Source organism: Schistocerca nitens, chromosome 4 (assembly GCF_023898315.1).
Source record: "Schistocerca nitens isolate TAMUIC-IGC-003100 chromosome 4, iqSchNite1.1, whole genome shotgun sequence".
Taxonomy (NCBI): domain Eukaryota; kingdom Metazoa; phylum Arthropoda; class Insecta; order Orthoptera; family Acrididae; genus Schistocerca; species Schistocerca nitens.
This window is the reverse complement of record NC_064617.1, coordinates 348,066,013-348,088,533: the sequence shown is the minus strand read 5'-3', so window position 1 is coordinate 348,088,533 and position 22,521 is coordinate 348,066,013. Positions and strand designations below refer to the sequence as shown.

The 22,521-nt window shown below is 42.1% G+C and overlaps 1 protein-coding gene across 1 annotated transcript in view; it reads right to left on the bottom strand.

Moving 5' to 3' along the window:
- The window catches only part of LOC126251849 (condensin complex subunit 3), a 217,772-nt gene that overhangs the window by 83,603 nt on the left and 111,648 nt on the right, over positions 1–22,521 (bottom strand). Inside the window, exons 11-12 of the mRNA XM_049952524.1 lie at positions 12,750–12,890; positions 11,483–11,593 (exon numbers count right to left, since the gene is read on the bottom strand). Coding sequence (XP_049808481.1) covers positions 11,483–11,593; positions 12,750–12,890 — 252 coding nt within the window. The remainder of the gene's footprint in view (positions 1–11,482; positions 11,594–12,749; positions 12,891–22,521) is intronic.

Below are 22,521 nucleotides of genomic sequence, written 5' to 3'. Positions count from 1 at the left end.
AAGGTTAGTTATGAAACCTTATCGTCTGAAATTGGTTCAAGCACTGTCTGCAGCTGATAAGATTAAAAGAATCAATTTCTGTGATTTTATCCTTGCTCAAATGGAAACAGATGAATCTTTCGTTTCAAAGATTGTGTTTAGTGATGAAGCAACTTTCCACACTAACGGGAAAGTCAACCGTCACAATGTCTGTATATGGGGCACTGAGAATCCGCGGGAAACAACTCAGTATGAATGTGACTCGCCTAAGGTGAACGTTTTCTGTGCCATTTCAGCCAATAAAGTTTTTGGTCCCTTTTTCTTCGAAGGTGTTACTGTAACTGGACTACAGTATCTGGAGATGTTAGAGAATTGGCTGTTCCCTCAGCTCGAACAAGAAGCACAACAATTCATATTTCAGAAGGATGGAGCGCCACCACATTGGCACTTATCTGTCCGTAACTAACTGAACGTCAACTACCCGAGGCGATGGATCGGCCGCCAGGCAGCCCGTGACAGAGCACTTCATCACTGGCCTCCAAGAAGCCCTGATCTTACCCCCTGCGATTTTTTCTTATGGGGGTATGTTAAGGATATGGTGTTTCGGCCACCTCTCCCAGCCACCATTGATGATTTGAAACGAGAAATAACAGCAGCTATCCAAACTGTTACGCCTGATATGCTACAGAGAGTGTGGAACGAGTTGGAGTATCGGGTTGATATTGCTCGAGTGTCTGGAGGGGGCCATATTGAACATCTCTGAACTTGTTTTTGAGTGAAAAAAACCTTTTTAAATACTCTTTGTAATGATGTACAACAGAAGGTTATATTATGTTTCTTCCATTAAATACACATTTTTAAAGTTGTGGTATTCTTTTTGAATCACCCTGTATAATAATTTCTCAAGCAGGAAGTATCAAGACGCAGAAATACATTAGTTCAATAATAAAACATTTCAGATGTAGAAGTGGTTACAATGTCATTAAATGACTGAGGTACAAGATAAACACCTAGTATCATAAACAATGTTTGTACATCTGAAAAATAGTCACAAATACAGATATAAGGAAGTGGAAAAAGGCTAAAACAGCACTGTTTTGCACACACAAAATTTACATCCAAAATATTATCAATATTGTGGCATGGCACATTAGCTGAGGAAATACATCTTTAACATCTACACGTTGGGAGGTATTGCTAGTTCGAGTGTTGGGAACTGAAGACCATTTAAACTTGCAAATAATGTACGAATGAAATTTTGGTTATAACTTTTATATTTGCCACTACTACCGAAACACAACAGGATTGCAAATTAATAGCACTGAATATGTTTGGCTTGGATGAAGGCTAAGTTAAAACGAAGAGTGACAAATCTTGGAGACACAGATTTGATGGCGCAACCTCTTGGTTTCCAGGCACACGCTTTACTGATAGAACACCAGTCCTGACATAGCACTGACAACAGACATGTGGAAGCATATGCAGCATCTTGGCTTTTGGAATAGGACAAGAGAAATCCTCCTGTTGAGAACTCTCCCCATTCTCTTTCTCTTTCCTCCCCGAGGAAGGCAACATTAGTTCCAAAAGCTAAGACAGTGTGTGTTCTTTTGTGTGTGTCTATTGGCATTACCAATGTTTCTTCCGAAGATATGTATTGGCCAAAAATCCTGTGCCATCATTTTATAGTTTTCTTGAGACTTTTCCTTTAAGTGCAGCTAACTTATCTACTCAGACCATTTCACATCCCTACAAATTGTTACATGTAAGTACTTTTCCGAGATGACTGATTCCAAATGTGATTCACTGATTTTATACTCATAGGATACTAAGACTGGTGTTTCGTGAAGTACACAATTTTACACTTCTAAACATTTATAAAAAGTTTAGAATCTTCGCAACACTTCTGAAATCTCATCAAAACCCGGAAAGAGCACTAATGCCTTTGTCATTCGACTGATTATTATTTCCTTCTGGACACACAATTGCAATTCAGATTTTGTATCCAATGACCTGGCACTCCCTGCATCAGTATATATAAATACAAGGGATAGTCAAAATAATGTGAACAGTGGCAGCAATGGGATGGTTGTGTTGGACAGTCAATAACGCTGGTAAGGCAGGTGTCGCGCTGGACTGTGTGTGTTCAGTACGGACTAGTCAAGACATTAGTGCAGGTTGTTTATGAGTAGTGCAGACTTCGTATTTGCATTCAGAGGCCAAGGTCGACGTGCAATGAAAGACTTAACAGAGTTCCAAAGAGAGCAAACTGTTGGAGCATCAGTAACCGAGACAGCCAACTTTTTGAAAGTTTCAAGAGCAACTGTTTCAAAAAGTCATGACAGCCTACACAAAACATGGAAAGACATCATCGCGTGAACGTAATTAAATCAAAACTAAATGACAGACATTGTTATATGCTAACATAATTGTGTCAAAAATAAACCACAGCGGGTAAAGTGACTGCAGCGCTCAATATTCATCTTTGAGAGCAGTATTTATTGACACTTTCTGCCAAGAACTCCATAAATCAAATATTCATGGACAAGCTGCTATACCGAAACCATTAGTGATGACAACCATTGCTAAGAAGCATAAAACGTGGTGTCAGGAGCATAAATTCTGGACAGCTGATCAGTGGAAACACGTCATATGGTCCGACGAGTCAGCGTTTTTGTTATTTCCAATACTGTGCCGGGATTACATCTGGAGTACACCAAAAGAAGCCTACAATACCGATTGATTAATTCCAATGGTTAAGCATGGAGATGGAAGAGTGGACAGCCACATCATGGTATCCTGCTTGTCCCATCATTACTCTCAGAGGCCGTGTTACAGCCAATGATTATGTGAACATTTGGTGATGAGGTGCACCCCATGATTCAAATGTTTTCCCTCAACAATGATGCCATATTTCAGGACAATAATGCACCCATTCACACAGCTAGGACAATATAATCATGTGAGGAGCATGCAACTGAACTACTGACTTTGGCAGCACTGACATCCTTACATATGACCAGAATGTCTTTGAAATTTCAATGAAATCCGGACCATTAGCTTCATACAGGCATTGATAAATATCAATGGGGACATATTAATAGAATCTTCCGTCGGTTCTTGGTAGAACAACATTATAATAATAAATGAAATATTGTAGAACAAAAGCAAACTGGTGCTTTTCCTTTATTATCAATGGGGACAGTTGAAAATACGTGCCCCGACCAGGACTGGAACCCAGGATCTCCTTACTTGGCAGATGCTCTATCCGACTGAGCCATCGAGGACACAGGATAGTGCGATTGCAAGGACTTACCTCTTGCACACTTTCCATGAGACACCCCCCCCCATTTCCAACTTACTGTCCACACACTACATTTGTAGTGCCCTGTTTTTTGCCCACTATACTCACTACTCGCGGCAGTCAATCTACCGATTCCCATAAGAGTTTGAGCAATGTGAGGGCGTCCGCACTGAAGATCACTGGCTGGTAAGCCTTATGTATATGATGATGGTATCTGTTCTTTTGGACACGTCCGAAATCCATTGTCTTCAATAAAAAATAATTTTACGGCTGTGTATTGTACAAGGTGACACCCAAAAGTTCTGGGACTACACCAGTAAATAAAATCATGCTTTACCTGGATCTTATATATCACCACCTTCAAAGTAGTCCCCTTGTGAGTATACACACCACTCTCAAGAGTTTTTCTACAAACTGAAAGCTCCTTGGAATGCATTTCTCATTAGCCTGTTTAGTACCCCTTGCAATTCTGTCCGACTCTTCGACTGTGTGAAATCTTCATATTTTTAACTTAAGTTTCATTCTGGGGTTATAAACAGAAGTCACTCAGTGCCAGGTTGGGTGAATATCGTGGATAAGGAAGAACTGTAATTTTGTTTTTCACCATAAACTCCTGGGTGATCAACGTGTGTGACTTCGAACTGTCATGACGGAGGAACCATTTGCCCATGCGTCAGCTCAATCTGACAAAATCCTCTGATATGTCCCGTACAACATCCCCACAATATTTCGTATGTCCTGGTCGGTCTGCCGCCATCATATTCTAAACAGCAGCGACATTTTCAAGAGTTAAAACAGTCCTAAGTTTGACTGAACTAAGACGTCTTCAGTAACTGCATGCTTCAATATGTCATGTGTTTATGCAGCAGTTCTTCTGAGTCTGAAACAAAAGTTTATGCACATACATAGTTCCCAGGTACCTACCGCTGTCAATTTGCAAGACACACAACACATGAGAATGGGGAAATGCGCATGAAAATCTAAATGTGACCACCTAGCACAACTCTACCTGAGCCACTAACTCTCAAAGGATGTATGACGTGCCACATTGCAGCATTTCACTCCACTAGCTAGACTTCACCATCTACACATGCATTCCAGGAACTTTTGGGTAGCACATGGTATAAGGTAATTTCTGACCTTCCTAAAAGCTCTTCAACATCACCTACACAAAAAATTACAAATAAAAGCGTAACAAACAATGGAAGGTCCAGGTTGGAATATAAACAATTATGAGAATAAAAGATGCTAAGTTGCAGACAGGCACAATGATAGGACTGTTACACATTATGCTTTCTGCTAAAGCTTTCTTCAGGAAAAAAAGGAAAACACACAGGCATGACCCCTATCTCTGGCTGCTGAATGTGTGTGTGTGTGTGTGTGTGTGTGTGTGTGTGTGTGTGTGTGTGTGTGTGTGTGTATGTGTTTTCCTTTCTTTTCTCAAGAAGGGTTTGGTGAAAGCTTAATGTGCAACAGTCTTTTCGTTGTGCCTGTCTGCAACTCAACAAATATAAGTGTGATATTACCCACAGTTATTTGATAATTTGAAGCACTCTCAATGAAGAGGGACTTCTTTCTCTTTCATGTTTATCTTTCTATTGTAGAAGTCTGTCAACATTTTAACTTAATTCAAACAAGTACAAATGGATAATAAATCAAGTAGAAATACTTATATGGTCAGCAACCTAGGTAAAGAAGCAACAGTGTCATATCTTACAAAAGAAATCCAAACCTTTAGCTCTGGGTAGGAGTGTATAGAGCAACTGTGGCTAAAGTTTAGAATAACAGTTGAACATGCACTGAAAAGAGATTTACCAAGCACAATAGTTCGTGATGGGAGATATCTTCTATAGTTTACAGTTTCTGTCAATGAAACACCTAAAGGAACAGCAACTAATGCTCAACAAGGGTAAAACAAAGGACAGTTCTATAGACAAAGAGATGGTTGTAAGGAAATCATTTCACTGGCAAAAAGGCAATGTATGGCATCTTCAGTCACTACTGCAGCTGAATTATCTTACTGAAAGATCTTTCACGATGCCTGTAAAATTTCTGCTTACAAGTGAACATTGTCAGTGCAACTAAAGTTAGTATCCAGACACTCATTGATGACACACAAACCAAAATTGAGAGAATCAAAAGAAGAAATGTTGGGGTTGTTTTTGGGGAAGGAGACCAGACAGCGAGGTCATCGGTCTCATTGGATTAGGGAAGGACGGGGAAGGAAGTCGGCCGTGCCCTTTCAAAGGAACCACCCGGCATTTGTCTGGAATGATTTAGGGAAATCATGGAAAACCTAAATCAGGATGGCCGGATGTGGGATTGAACCGTTGTCCTCCCGAATGCGAGTCCAGTGTCTAACCACTGCGCCACCTCGCTCGGTAAAAGAAGAAATGCTGAACTCCATTTTCAGATACTGCTTCATGAAAGAGGGGTACAGAAATACTGCCCCAAATTATTACTCATACTATATCAGAAATGACCAACACAAATTTTACTGTTGGTGATGTTTAGAAAAAGCTGAAAGTGCTAAAACTGAAAGTGGCTCGTGACTGGGAGAAAGCACACATCATACCTGCATACAAGAAGCACAGCAGAGTTATTCACAAACCTACCATCCAATAACAATTATATTCACCCTTCCAGAATATTAGAATCTATTCTGAGCTCAAATCCAATGATGTATCTTGAACAGAATGACATCCATACAGAATAATTGGGCATGCAAAACCGAACTTGAGCCTATCTTTCACAATACCATGAAAGCCACAGATTATGATAATCAAGAATGCATAGTATTTCTTGACTGAAAACGATCTGAATCATTACCACAACATTTATTGATTAATATATAATCATACGGTGTATCAAACATTTGTGACTGGATGGAGGATTTCTTGGTAGAAAGGAAAGAACACTGTATCTCAGATGGAGGGTCATTGACAGAAGTAGAAATATTTTTAGTGTATCCCCAGAAGTCTGTTGGAACCTTTGCTGCTCATGTTGTACATTCATGACCTGGTGGACAATATTAAAAATTCCCTCGGACTTTTAGCAGACAATGCGGTTACTTGTAGTAATGTACTATCTGAAGACAGCTGCACTAACGTCCAGTCAAATGTTTCTAAGATTTCAAAATGGTGTTTCCAGGTTGGCAACTCAGTTTAGTTAAATAACTTAGAAATCTACACTTCACACAATGCAGATAGCAAGCAGACTACAAATCAGTCACAGCTACAAAGAGTCAACTCATACAAATGCCAGGGTGTAACAATTAGCAAGGATTAGAAATTTATTAATCACATAGGCTCAGTTTTTGATCTAACAGGTGGCAGAAGTTCTTTAGTGGGATACTGGATGTATGTAATTAGTCAGCAAATGGGATTACTAACTATGAAATTATCCTTGAATACTGTTCAAGTGTGTGGGACCATAACCAACCAAGACTAACAGGGAAATTTGAACACAGACAATAATAGCCCCTCTTCTAACTATAATATATCCTAGATCTCTCCAACAAAAAGCCACTCACAGTTCCTGGGAAAAAGCACAGGTCACACCTGTCTAGAAGAAGGGTAGTAGAAGAGTTCCACAAAACTACCATCCAGTATCCTTGACACTGATTTGTTGCAGAATCTTCGAACCTGTTCTGAGCTCAAACATAATGGGGTATCTTGAACAGAATGACATCCTCTATGCCAACCAGTAACAATTCCAAAACCAATCAATCATGTAACCCAACTTGCACTTTTCTCACATGACATACTGAAAGCTTTTGATCAAGGCAGGAGGTAGATGCAGTGTTTCTTGATTTCCGAAAAGCATTTGACTCAGTACCATACTTATGCTTATTGTCGAAAGTACAGTCATCTGGGGGTACCAAGTGAAATTTGTACCTGGACTCAGGACTTTTTGGTAGAGAAAACACAGCATGTTATCTTGGATACAGTGTCGTCCTCAGATGTAGAAGTAACTCCGAGTGTGCCCCAGGTTGGCATGTTGAGAACCTTGCCTTTTACGTTGTATATTAATGACCTTGCAGACAATCTTAATCGTAACATCAGGCTTTTTGTAGATGATGCAGTTATCCAAAATGAAGTACTGTCTGAAAGAAACTGCATATATGTTCAGTAATTTCGTGATAAGATTACAAATTGGTGCAAAGATTGGCAACTTACTTTGAATGTAATTGGCCAACTCATACAAATACATGGTTGTAATACTTTGTTGAGATATGAAATGGAATGACAACATAGGTTGAAACAGGGGTAAAGCAGATGGTAGACTTTGGTTTATGGGCAGAATAATACTGGGGAAGAGTAATCAGTCTACAAAGGAAATTGCTTACAAATTACTTGTGAGGCAGTTCTAGAGCATTCCTTAAGTGTGTCAGACCAGTACCAAATAGGACAAACAGGAGATATTGAACTTTTAGAGGGAAGGGCAACATGAATGACCAAAGGTAGGTTTGACCCATTGGAGAGTGTCACAGAAATGCTGAAGGAACTGGAATGGCAGACTGTTGAAGACAGACAAACTATCTGAGAAAGGCTATAAACTATCCCCAGAAACGCTGCTTATAAAGTTTCAAGAAGTGGCTTTAAATGATGACTCTAGGTATGTACTACAACCCCTGCATAATCACTTTCCAAGGGATCGTGAGAATAAGATTAGAATAATTACAGCACACACAGAGGCATTCAAAAAATCATTCTTCCCACACTCTATACATGAATGGAATGGGAAAAAACCCTAGTAACAAAGGGCTATATACTCTGCCATGCACTTTATGGTGGTTTGCAGAGTATAGATATAGATTTAGATGTAAAGGCAACACAAATGATGATATGTTTATTTAACCCATGGAGTGTGTCATGCGGACACTGGAAAATCTTAACTGGCATATACTTGATGGTAGAGTCAATCATGCCTGAAAGTCTACTTCCAAAGTTTTAAAGATCAGTATTGAGTGAGGAAATTAATAAGTAGGGACTGGAAATATTCCATTTTGCAATAATGCAAATTAGATGTGAATTCAGCCTCAAAATGCGAAATTACTTAATAGACACTGTTTCATAGCGAATTGCATCCAGATGAGTTATTTATCAGAAATAGTTTGAAATAGCTTTATTTTCTGCAAACAATATCGAAAATTTAAGTAGTTACTGGCATTGTTCATTATCTGGTGAAGCCCAATTTGACAAGAAAATGTGCGCAAGAGCCAACTTGCAACATAAAGTATACGAACACAATGATGTATCAATGCGGTCAATGGTAACTGTGGATGGTTGAATTGTCTTTTTTAAAGATACACGTCACGTAATGCAATATAGTACTTAGCCCTGGTCATCAGACCTAGCACTTTATAAGAAAGAAACACGTACATTTGTTTGTAAGCTAACACTCAAAAGATACGATAATGCAGACAGTTTTAACATTGCAAATTAGTTGGCAGATATTTTAACTGAAGTGGTATCTAATACCGTCAGAGGTCGGGCCTGAACTACATCGTTAACAGTACTCTGCTTACTTCAGCAATCAATTATGCATAGCCATTCAGGAATATTTTGTATTGGGTGTTGCTCATTTTTTTCTTATTTTGAAATAAGTGAAGCGAATAATCCCAGTCCTCCATGGATTTTGATTACACACCTTACAACACCAGACGAGACATGTGATCCCTGTGACAATGTGTCAGTTCTGCTGTAGGCTGTTGCCCAGAAATGGAGGCGTGGTTGGTCTTCCAGCACCACTCCTTCCCTTGGGGTGGTCAAAATTCTAATCTTTCTACACTCACGGCCATCTGCAACTATAGACTGTAACAACAGCCCTCCGCACTATAGCGATTAGAAAATAAAATCTATAACTTCTCTCGATGGTGCCGAAATTTCCCTAACGTTAAAATCAAGTTGTCATACACTTGGTTCTACTTCTATGCTAAGTGCCTCATCAGTTATCTGTAGTGTTGCCAAGCATGGGTGGTAGGGCTACAAATGCCAAAGAGAGGTCAAAATTAGTAGTCTGCAAATTTTTTAGTTTTCAACTTGGGCAGGAAAAGATAAATAATGTTCAGAAATACTTTATATCGGAGACACACTCACTTAACTGGCGGGAAAATACTGCTGCTTTCCAACAGAACAATCAGTTTTGAAAGTTTAAATACAGTGGGGGTGGGGGCGGAGCCATTTAAAAAGAAAAAGGTGTTGAAGTTTTTGCAAAAGCAAACATTCCAGTCAAAAAGCTCCCTACGAGCACTTTTTTTAACATTCAGTTTCAAAGAACTAATAATCTGTCTGTCTTCACTCGTGTAATGTGACAACCTTTTAAATTTGTGCTTTCTAATAATTCACAAACAAAGAAAATGCATGTGAATTTCAACAAAAATAGATGCGAATTTTGCGACAAATAGCTGTGAATTTTCTAGCCCCTACTAATAAGAATGTATTGTAAGTCCCCCATATTGGTTCCGTAGCGAGCACGGAGACTACTACATGCACAGAGGCACTAAGGCAAAAGAAGCCTTAATAAGAGGTACAATGTGAAATACCCTGTCATGCACTTCATGGTGGTTTGTAGAGTATGGATACAGATATGGATTAGAGTGTCATGTGTAACTAATCTTTAAATTAATGGGAAATTATTTCAAATGCTTGTTAATTTGTCACATCTGTCCCCACAACGAAATCTAAAGATTTCTAAGTGTAAATACGAGTACCTTGGCTTCAGTCCTGCACGTAGTGTACATAACCTGTTGGGGGCAATGAATAGCAAAACTACCCTCTGAGATTTCAAATATTAACAATTTTAAACAGATGAAATAATGATGATAATACTAATAATTAAAAATATATACAATAGAATAATAAAAATAAAATAATGTGAAATGAATGTGTGTGCACTTGTGTTCATGATTCTATTATCAATATAGGCTGAATAAAATCATGATAATGGAAGTAGTTTGTGTTGGCATACATATAACTTCAAAACCTTACCTCAAGAATAAAAACTGATTCATTTGTATTGTTACAGGTATAGCTACAATTTAAACATCATTTACATTATGAATATACACCACATAAAGTTCAATGAAATCACATCTCAATCCACACCTGCCACCAAAGGTTACAAACCGCAGTGGCAGGGGCTTGGCACACATATACGAAGGTTGGAACTTAAAGAGTGGCAACTATTTATTCACAATTGATACAAAAGAGTTACATGTTTGCACCTGTTACTGTTCTTCAAAGTAGCCACAAGCGTTGTGTTGCCAGTGATGTGGAAGGTGTAGTATACCATTAGCAGAGCTTGTTCTGTTGATGGTGCGAATGGAGCGGTCCACTGCTTGTCGAACCTCTGGAACAGTTCTAAAGCAAATGCCACAAAGTGGTTCCTTCATCTTCGGAATCAAATCAAAGTCACAAGGACTTAAGTCCAGGGAGTATGGTGGATGGTACAGTACTTCCCAGTTCCACTGGCCGAACAGAGAAGCCACAGCTTGTTTTGTATGCACCTGCGCATTATCGCTGAAAATGATGTGTGGGTTGCGCAGAAAGTGTCGCCGCTTCTTTCGCAAAACTGATCACAGGTGGTGCTCCAAAAACGAACAGTAATACTGTGCACTGACAGTCTGCCATGGAGGAATGTAATGCGTTAGGATAACACCATCACAGTCGTACATGAGAATCACCATAACTTTAGACCACTGCATTCGCACCATCAACAGAACAGGCTCTGCTAACGGTATACTACGTCTTCCGCATCGCTGGCAACAGGTTCTACAGAACGCTGGTGACTACTTTGAAGGACAGTTACTAGTGCAAACATGTAACTCTTTTGTATCGGTTGTGAATAAATAGTTGCCACTATTTAAGTGCCAACCCTTGTAATTTTTTTGTTAAATAGATAACTGGATACAACACTTCTAGGGGTAGTGCTAACTAGCTACTCCATTCTAGAACCCCATCTGCTTTACACACAAAACAAAATTCATGACCACCCACTCACTTTCATTAACTTTTCATTACTTTCATGACCAGCAGTTATATCATGAGCTGTAGGCACTTTGGTTATCGACACCTGGTCTATCCACTGCTCAAATCTGCTTCATATCACTATATTTCAGCCAGGATTTTTAACCATCATATTAAATTCAATCAAAATATTTTAAAAATTAGGTGTAGCAATTTGGTAAAATTAACGTACATTGAAATAAAACATGAAGAGATTCATGTACTTTTTAGCAAGTTCTACATCCCACAGAGAATATAAAGCCAAAGTACGAATCCTTGCATTCAGGACTTCCACATCTGGCACCTGAAATAAAGAAAGAAACAGAATGTTTGAAATTTTTCTTTGTAAGTCTACAAAGTAATAGTTAATGAATACATAACAAAATATCAGAGACAACTGATACTAAAAGACATGTGAAAGAGGGGCAGGAATCTTAACAACATGAAATCAGTACAGACTGCTCTTCTTCACTACATTTGTTGGGGTCATTTTATAACATGTGCCTCAATTCATTTCATAATTTTTTACATTTTATCTTGTTGTTCCAATTTATTTCCAAACAGAATGATATCAGTGGACCAATAAATGGGGTAATAATTGCAATATACTGACATCAAGTTATATTTTACAGAAACCACAGCAGTTTGTTCAGGATCTGAACCTGGATCCTTCTGTATACAAATTAAAAAGTTAACCAGTGTTACTCACTCAGCTAAATCACTGCAGTAAAGAAATGGAACTCAGTTATTTGGAAAATTAAATGACTAGCTCTTACTCTGTAACATTATATTTGGTCGTACACACAGAACCCACCTTGTAGAGTGTCATATGTTCTAAATTTACTCCACACTCTGAAAGTAATGCAGAGAGAGTTTTATTTGCTTATCAAATGGTTCAAATGGCTCTGAGCACTATGGGACTTAACATCTTAGGTCATCAGTCCCCTAGAACTTAGAACTAGTTAAACCTAACTAACCTAAGGACATCACAGACATCCATGCCCGAGGCAGGATTCGAACCTGCGACCGTAGCAGTCGCGCGGTTCCTGACTGCGTGCCTAGAACCGCGAGACCACCGCGGCCGGCATTTGCTTATCACTTCCTTAAATAACTCAGCCCCAAAATCTAAAAGTTTATTACTGTTTTCCCACTTCATTCACTCACTGATGGTTTATGTACTGGTTCCCACTTAATAATTCTAACTACCCCGTGCTACTCTCAGTAAACTAAAACTAACGTTAAGGCATTTAAACAGATGTGTGTAATCAATTAAGCAAAATTAACAAGATATCAAACTACTGACCATATAAAGAAAACTCTAATCATCATGCACCATTTCCTTTACCAGGGAAACAAGTTATTCTCCGTTCCATTTATCTATTCAATTCCAAGTGCTTACCAAAAATAAATTACTGTCACAAAATAAAAATACAGAATGAAAAATGATTGTGATGCAATACCTCTAAATTGTTTAAAACAAAATTGTCCAGCAGACTGCGTAGCTGTGGTGTCAGGCCAGTTACATCTGGAGACTGCATCATTTCTGACACAATTGTTAAACACTTGGTGAGTGTGAAAGGATCATTTTTCACTTGGCGTACCTGAAAACATTAAAAATGTTCTTTGGCTGATCTTCAGCAGTTTATGAGGAATTTAAAATTACTGTATGTTCAAACAAATTAAGACAAAACCATTTTCCACAAATTGACAGATCAAGGGTGGGTGGGGGGGGGGGGGGAGGAAAAAAATCTGTGTGATATAGCTGTTCAATTAACATTATTCACAAACCCAGTCTGAATCATAGTGACCACAAGTTAAATGTTAAAAACAAGATAATTTTGAAGATAGTATAATTTCTTTTAAGAAGTCTCATCCTATAAAAATAATTGTTCATTGGCGATCCTTCTACACGACAATTTTAATTTTGGAAACATCTATTAAATGTCAAAACAAAAGTCCTCTTGGTCTTACTTGCAATACAGTATTTTTATACAGTAATTATTTCATGAACATAAAATTCACTGGTGTGCAATAATTCAACCTTACTAGCTGAACAGAAAATCTTCGTCCAAACTACATGAATGACAACAGTCAATCACATTTTAAAAGAACATCTGCCTACAAATTTTACATTTTCTAGAACAACACACTTGCATTTTATCAAACAGTATCAGCATCTGCTTTGAACATATTCCCCCAAAAGCTATTCATTGAATTTTTTAATTATAATATATTATGCAGTAATCCCACCAAGGCCACTGTCCTTTGCCCTGTTTTTCTATCATTCCCATGTTATAATGTGACGATGGTTCATGAGAGACACTGTTTCTCACACTAATTGTGTATGCTACATTCAAATTACTGCATTTACTTTGTCACAAATTTTCATTAACTTTTATCTATGATTCATACTGATATATTATTTTGAGTAGCAATAGCCGGCTTAGAGTAACAACAAGAAAAGGCTAGAAATCAATGCTGTAATCATATAATTTATCTTGCTTCTCACAGTGCTACTGTTCAGTTTTACATGAAATACCACGTCGTCATATCTTCAAAAGCAATTTGAGTAGTCATTTCCATAGCTTTCACATACTCCAATGGTTTACGAAATTCTTGATAGATTTTGCAAGAAACTGTGTGAGGGTCCTGTTCTGCGTATTTCTTTAGAACTGAAATCTTCACTTGAGAGATTCACTTCTTGACAGCTAAAAACAAGCACGTGGAAAAAGGGTTCAAAAAGACACCATACTGAAATGGAGGTCTAAAACTATAACTTAAATGGCCTTCGCCATATTGCTTTTATGGACACAAAGCAAAACACTGAGAACAGCCTGTGCATCATTTGCTAAAACGGCCTACAACTCCGACGGCAAACCCAAACGGGAACATAAAACGTCAAAAAATGGACAGTCCATCGGTAAGTGGCGGACAGTTAAAACTTGGGTGCAATGTGTACAAAGCGGTGGGTAGCGCCAATTAGCAAATGACAATGGCTAAAAAGGCAGTGCCAAATACGCAGCCGAGTTAAAATAACCTCCTCCCGGCAAGAGGGCCGAGAGGAGGTCATCCTAGCTGCTGGAAGAGGCTTAATCAGCCGGAGCTTATTCCCATGGAGGCAGGACAATTGGCGATGCTAAAGGGACACCATCTCCTAACAGACAGCAACAAAGAGATCTTCGGAGAGAATGTAGGTACTCACCGGCTGCGGTACTAGGACCGCAGCTTTGGTAGCAGCATCAGCAGCCTCATTTCCTGGCAGACCGACATAACCAGGAACAGACAGAAACATCACCCTGGCTCCACCAAGAGTGAGCAGTTGACATTTTTCCTGGACCAGCTGCTTTAAGGGATGGACGGTGTACAGCAAACATAGACAATGAAGCGCACTGAGTGAGACTGTAAAGAGGACACAACTGAAAAAGGTAGTGTCACCGGATGTACTCTGTGGCCTGATACAAGGTGAAGAACTCGGCTGTAAATACTGAGGAGTGTGCTGGAAGCTGATATCTAAAGATACGGGTGCCAATGACAAAGGCACACCCGACCCCACAGTCAGTCCGAGAGCCATCAGTGTATACAAAGGTACTATCGCGAAGTTCCATGCTAAGGTCGTGAAACTGAAGGCAACAGACTGAGGCTGGAGTAGTGTACTTAGGAAGCAAATGATGGCCAAGGTTAACACAGGCCGATTCATGAACCCAAGGTGGCGAAGGGTTCACACCCACCAGGAACGTTGCAGGTAGTGAGAACTTAAGTCACTGTAGCAAGTGCCAAAAGCAGACTCCAGTAGGTAACAGAGAAGAAGGATGAGCCCCATACTGACTATCAAAGGAATCATCAAAGGAGGAGGAATAGGATGGGTGGCCAAGCACGACAGACAAACAGCGTGCATACATGCTGAGGAGGAAGTCACGGCGGTAGGACTGTGGTAGTTCAGCAGCTTCAGCATACAGACTCTCAACTGGGCTGGTGTAAAAGGCACACGTGGCCAAATGGATACCACGGTGCTGGACAGTGTTAAGACGGCATTAGAGGGATGGGTGTGCAGATGCATAAACAAAGGACCCATAGTCTAGTTTTGAACAGACAAGGCGCAGGTACAAATGGAGGAGGGTGGTTTGATCGGCACCCCAGGAAGTACCATTGAGGACATGTAGGACATTGAGGAACTGCCTACAGCAAGCTCCCAGGTAAGTTTGGGTGGTTGGTTGGTTTGAAAGGGGGGGGGGGGGGGGGGGAACAAACTGCCTGGTCATTGGTCCCTTGTTCCTGTTAAAATAATCATACTGGGAAAAGAAGAAAACAAACGAGATGTAAAGCACAATACCGAAAGGAAGGAAATACGACAAGAACGACAGAAAGGCAACAAACACTACAAAGAACAAAAGAGGACAAGAAAACCACAGAGATATGCAAGAAAGAGGTAGAAGAGATTACAACAAGAAAGAAGATTACCATGGCTGGCTGACCATGAAAATAGGGAAAAACGACACGCATTAAAACTTAGATCTAATGATAAAACCCACCCTCATGAATAAAACAGAAAACTAAAGAAGCTGCTGTTGAGGCATTGTCACCCAACAAATGAAGGTAGGGTGCTGGGAAAGTTAAAAGTCCGCCGCAGAGCGGCTAAATGTGGGTGGTCCAGCAAGAGGTGGATGACCGTCATTTGTGAGCCACAGTGACACTGAAGTGGGTCTTCACGACAGAGGAGGTAACCATGTATTAGCTACATATGGCCATTGCGAGCTGACAAACAACAACTGATTCCCTGCAAGAAGCCCGCAGGGAAGACTTCCACACATTTGCAGTCTCCTTAATGACAAGCAGCTTGTTGTGCTTACTGTTATGCCATTCCGTCACTCAAAGCCGAAAAACCTTGCGGCGTAAGACAGAACGCAGGTCAGTTTCAGAGATGTCCATCTCCAGAAGTGGTTTCCGCATAGCTTGCTTGGCCAGCCTGTCTGCAAGATTGTTGCCTGTGATTCTGACGTGTCGTGGGGTCCACTCAAACACCACTGAATGACTGGACCATTCCAGGGCAGAGATGGACTTCTGGATGGTCGCTACCAACTGTCCACGAGGACAGGAACGGATGTACTGAAGTGCACGAGAGATGGTCGCAAGCTCTGCGGTGAATACACACCAGCCAGTGGGCAAGGAAAGCTGTTCAATATTGCCTCTGTCGACATAGGCGAAGCCAACATTACCATCAGCCATCGAGCCATCGTTGTAAACAACTTCAGAGCCCCGAAACACATCAAGAATTGAGAGGAAGTGACAGCGGAGAGTGGCGGGGTTAACAGAGTCCTTAGGGCCATGCAAAGGGTCCATACGAAGCTTCGGATGAGGTGTACACCATGGAGGTGCACAGGAAGGGACCTGAAATAGAGGTGGTAAGGGGAAGGACTCCAGTTCAGACAGAACGCGAACTGCAATTGTTAGCCCTACCTGGGCCACCGTTGCGGGATTGAACAAGGGGCTCTGTAGAGCTGCAACAGTGTAGAGTGATCTGCATTTTTGTTGGTGATGTTCAGGCAGAAGAGGGCATTGAGATGCTGCCAGCTCTTCTGCTTAAGCTAACGAAGATGAGGTAGCCAAGTAAATCGGGTGTCTAAAACCAGTCCTAAGAATCGATATGTCTCCACTACAGTGAGTGGATCATCATTAAGGTAAAGTTCAGGCTCAACGGTGCGACGCCGACATAAGCGCAAGACACCCGACATCGTGGCTGAAAACTGGCAGTCGGCGGCTACAGCCCGTGACTGCAACTTGTGAGTGGCTCCCTGCAGGTGCCATTCAGCATCACCAGTACTGGAGGAGCTGTACAACATGCTGAAGTCAACTGCATACAGACAAGGTGAGACGACAGTCCTACAGCTGCTGCTAGATCGATAATAGCCACTAAAAATAGAGACACACTAAATAAGGAGTCCGGCAAAATGCCATTCTCCTGAATAGGAGTGGAACTATGGGAGGCACCAACTTGGACACTGAAAATACGGAGCGACAGGAAGTGGATAAAAATGGGGAGCGGGCCTCAGACACCCCACTCATACAATGTGGCAAGGACACGTCATCGCCAGGTCGTGTCATATGCTTCACATAAGTCAAAAAAGATGGCAACCAGAAGTTGGCATCTGGAAAATGCCGTTCAGACGGTAGGCTCGAGGGATAAGATTATGAGTGGTAGAGCAACCCTGGTGGAAGCCGCCCTGACATGGAGACGGTAGGCCACGTGACTCCAGTACCCAACACAACTGCCGACACACCATTCGTTCCAGCAGCTTACAAAGAACGTTGGTGAGGCTGATGGGCTGATAGCTATCCACATCAAGCGGGTTTTTACCAGGTTTGAGCACAGGAATGATGGTGTTCTCCCTCCACTGTGATGGATAGACACCATCGCACCAGATCCAGTAGAAGATGATGAGGAGATAACGCTTGTAGTCAGATGAGAGATGTTCAGTCATCCGACTGTGGATCCAATTTGGCCCAGGAGCTGTGTTGGGGCAATGTGCAATGGTGCTGAGGAGCTCCCACTCCATAAATGTGGCGTTACAGGTTTCACTGTGGCGTGCAGTGAACAAGAGGACTTTCCTTTCCATCCGCCGTTTGAGGATGCGGAAGGCTGGGGGTAGTTCTACGACACAGAGGCTCGAGCATAGTGCTCAGCAAAGTGCTTGGCAATTGCGTTTGCATCTGTAGATAACAAGCCATTGATGTTAACGCCAGGGGCACGTGTTGGAGTCTGGTACCCAAAGAGACATCTGATCTTCATCCAGACTTGGTAAGGTGATGTATGGCAACCAATGGTCGACACGTACCTCTACCAAGACTCCTGTTTCCGTCGTTTTATAAGCTGGCGAATGCGGGCGCGGGCACGGAGCTGCTTAAAGGCTATTAGGTGCTCTAGGGAAGGGTGCCGGTTATGTCGCCGTAGAGCTCACTGACGCACTTTAATTCCCTCAGCAACTTTCAGCGACCACCAAGGGACTGTCTTCCACCGGTGGCACACTAAAGAAGAAGGGATTGCGTTTCCTGACGCAGAAACTATCGTTGTAGTAACCTGCTCAATCACAACATTGATGGCACCACGTGGGGGAGATTCAATGGTGACAGCAGAGGTCAAAGCTACACAGTCTACCTTGTTAAAGCCCATCTGGGTAGGCGTACGTGGGCATGATGGCGGGGGAGTGACAGGAAGATGGGGAAGTGGTCACTACCGCACAGGTCGTCATGACCTCTCCAGTGGATAGATGGGAGGAGGTCAGGAATGCAGACCAAGAGATCAATGGCCGAATAGGTGCCCATGTGCCACACTGAAATGTGTGTGGGTACCTATATTTAAGAGACAGAGGCAGAGGCCGAGGTGGGACAGCAAATTATCGACATCGCTACCTCGGTCAGTAAGCACAGTGCCACCTCACAAGAGGTTATGAGAGTTAAAATGTCCCACAAGTAGGAAAGGTTTAGGGAGTTGATCAATCAGTGCAGCCAATATGTTCAGGGGTACTGCACCATCTAGAGGGAGATATACGTAGCAAACAGTTATTTCCTGCGTCGTCCGTATCCTGACAGCCACAGCTTCAAGAGGAGTTTGAAGGGGCACAGGTTCACTATATACTGAATTCAGGACATAGATGCAAACTTCACCTGACACACTATTATATTCGCTACGATTCTTGTAATATCACCTGTAGCCGCGAAGGGCAGAGGTCTGCATTGCCGGGAACCAGGTGTTCTGGAGGGCAACACAGAAAGCAGGTGTAAAGCTAAACAATTACTGTAGTTCAGCCAGGTGGTGAAAAAACCACCGCAATTCCACTGGAGGATAATATGATCAGGAGGCTGGGAAGGCAGGGAACATTCAATGAGGCAGTTTACGCCTAAGGGTCACCTGCTGCCACTGATTATTTCCTGAGCAGTCTATAACCATTGTGTCTGAGGGTCTGGCAATATCTAGGTCCTCAGCGGACACCAGAATCTCCACCTAATCCTCAGACACAGAGCTTGTAGGTAGCGGTGGTTTGGGAGCCACCGCAATTCCCTTGGTCTTGGGGGTCTTCTTTTTGGATTTCTCTCACTGCTCCTTGGGTTTCTCTGGCTGGGAGGGCTTCACTGATTCAGTCTCCCGCACTGAGGCTGATCGTGAAGCCCCGTGACTGGCTGCTTTTGGGAGCTTCAGCCACTGGCAGGTGTCATCTTTCCCACTAGTAGAAACCTGGGAAGGTTTCTAGCGAGGGGAGCAGAAGAAGACTGACTCTTCTCTGGCTGAGAAGTGGGGACTGGTGTCCACGATGGTTTGAGAGGGGGGCAGTGCTCCCGAGGTAGGTGGTGCGGAAGCAACAGAGAGGAAAGTGCCCCCACCCCCACCATCAAGGGGGCAGGTGTAGTCTTCCGGCTCTGAGAGGTGACTGGTGTTGTCGGAACTGATGGGGCTAGAACTGTTGTAGCAGCAGTGTAAGACAATGTCATACGTACAGGATGTAGGCACTCAAATTTCCTTTTAGCTTCAGTGTAGGTCAGCCTGTCAAGGGTCTTGTATTCCGTTATTTTCCTTTCTTTCTGGAGAATCCTGCAGTCAGGTGAGCGAGGTGAATGGTGCTCTCTGCAGCTGACACAGATGGGAGGTGGGGCACAGGGAGTATTGGGGTGTGAAGGACATCCACAATCCAAACAAGTGACGCTGGAAGTACAGCGTTAAGACATATAGCCAAACTTCCAGCACTTGAAGCACCTCATCGGGGAAGGGATATACGGCTTTACATCACAGCAGTAGACCATCACCTCAACCTTCTTGGGTAATGTGTCACCCTCGAAGGCCAAGATGAAGGCACCGGTGGCAACCTGATTATCCCTTGGACCCCAGTGGACGCGCCGGACAAAATGAACAGCTAGTCACTCTAAATTGGCACACAGCTCATCGTCAGACTGCAAAAGAAGGTCCCTGTGAAATATGATGCCCTGCACCATATTTAAGCTCTTATGGGGCATGATGGAAATAGAAACAACCCCCCCCCCCCCCCCCCCAAGATTGTTACAGGCAAGTAGAGCCTGTGAGTGGGTAGATGATGCTGTTTTGATCAAGGACGACCCAGATCACATTTTGAACAATCTCTCCACCTCCCCAAACTCGTCCTCTAAATGCTCAACAAAAAACTGAGGCTTCATTGTCATGAAAGATTCCCCATCAGCTCTTGAACATACAAGGTACCGGGGCAAATAAGATTTGCTGCCATCCTTAGCCTGGTGCTCCTCCCATGCTGTGGCCAGTGAGGGGAACGATTTGGGGTCATACTTCTGTGCATTGAATTGAGCCTGTGACTGCTTAGAGACTGCTGGTGTTTGACCACCAGCAAGTGATGACTTAATACACTTCATGGTGTGTCATCCGCCCTGATGCAACCCACTCTGACCAGGGGCCCTCCCCACGGGTGCCACCCAGCCTCAGCAAAGGCCACCTGGCAGGATGGCCATTGCCAGGAGTTCTGATGTCCCAGGGGGATGGGCATCTACTCCTTGGCATACACGGGAGTTAACAGCGCAGGCATCAGCAGAGCAATCCCTGTATGGTCGGGCACTACAACCAACAGGGTAAACGGTGGCCCCACCACAACGGACTGGCTACTGTTTGTTTTGTTTTGCTTTAGGGCACAAAAAACAACTGGGGTCATATGCACCCAAGTCAAAACTATGGAACACGAACACAGAGAGGAGTTAAACAACTATACGTCAGTCCCAATGGACAGAATAGGAGACGCTAAAAACAAGCACATGGAAAAGGGGGGGAGGGAGGGGGGTATCACTCAAGTGGTAAACATGGCCTATCTATCTCTGTTGATGAGCAACAATGATCGCTTCATGCTGTTTAGATGCACTTTCTCAATAACTTAAGTGTCAGTCACATAGTCCTCCCACTTAATATTCAAGATATGTCAAATTTTCTGTTGGTGCACGCATTCGATTTTTATGATATCACTGTGAGAGAGAGAGAGAGAGAGAGAGACCAAGTTCCACAGACATAAAGGGATGTGGAAATCATGACAGCTTCATACACTGCAAGTTTGGTATGCAGCTTTAGGTCTTTATAACTCGCACTTTTCTCACATGACATAATAAAAGCTCTGGATCACGGCAACCAGGTGGATGCAGTGTTTCTTGATTTCGGGAAAGCATCTGACTCAGTACCGCACCCATATGCTTATTGTCAAAAGAAAGATCATATGGAGTATCAAATGAAATTTGTGGCTGGATTCAAGACTTTTTGGTAGGGAGGACACAACATGTTATCTTGGATGGAGAGTCGTCCTCAGATGTAGAAGTAAGTTCGGGTGTGCCCCAGGGAAGAGTGTTGAGACTCTTCCCATTCATGTTATATTAATGAGATTGCAGACAATATCAGTAGTAAAATCAGGCTTTTTGCAGATGATGCAGTTATCTATAACGAAGTACTATATCTATAATGAATAATCTGAGAGAAGCTGCATAAATATTCAGTCGGATCTTGATAAGATTTCAATGTGGTACAGAGATTGGCAACTTGCTCTAAATGTTCACAAATGTAAAATTCTGCACTTCACAAAACGAAAAAACGTAGTATCCTATGACTATAATATCAATAAGTCACTGTTGGAATTGGCCAACTCATAACAATACTCATAACACAATATAACAATACGAAACAGAATGATCTCACAGGTTCAGATGCGAGTACAGCATGTAGTAGCCTTCGGTTTGTTGGTAGAATACTGGGGAAGTGCAATCAGTCTACAAAAGGGATTGTATACAAGTCACTCGTGTGGCCGGCTCTAGAATGTGTGGGGGACCTGTACTAGATAGGGCTAACAGGAGATACTGAACATTTACAGAGAAGGGTAGCACAAACGGTCAGAGGTTTGTTTAATCCCTGGGAGATTGTCAAAATGATACTAAAGGAACTAAACTGGAAGACTCTTGAAGATAGATATGAACTATCCTGAGAAAGTCTATCAAAGTTTCAGGAACTGGCTTTAAATGATTATTCTAGGGACATACTACAACCCCCTACGCATCACTCACACAGGGATCATGAGGATAAGATTAGCCTAATTACTACACCCACAGAAGCATTCGAATAATCATTCTTCCCACACTCCATACATGAACGGAACAGGAAGAAACACTAATAACTGGTACAAGGGGACGTACCCCCACCCATGCACCTCATGATGGTTTGCAGAGTACAGA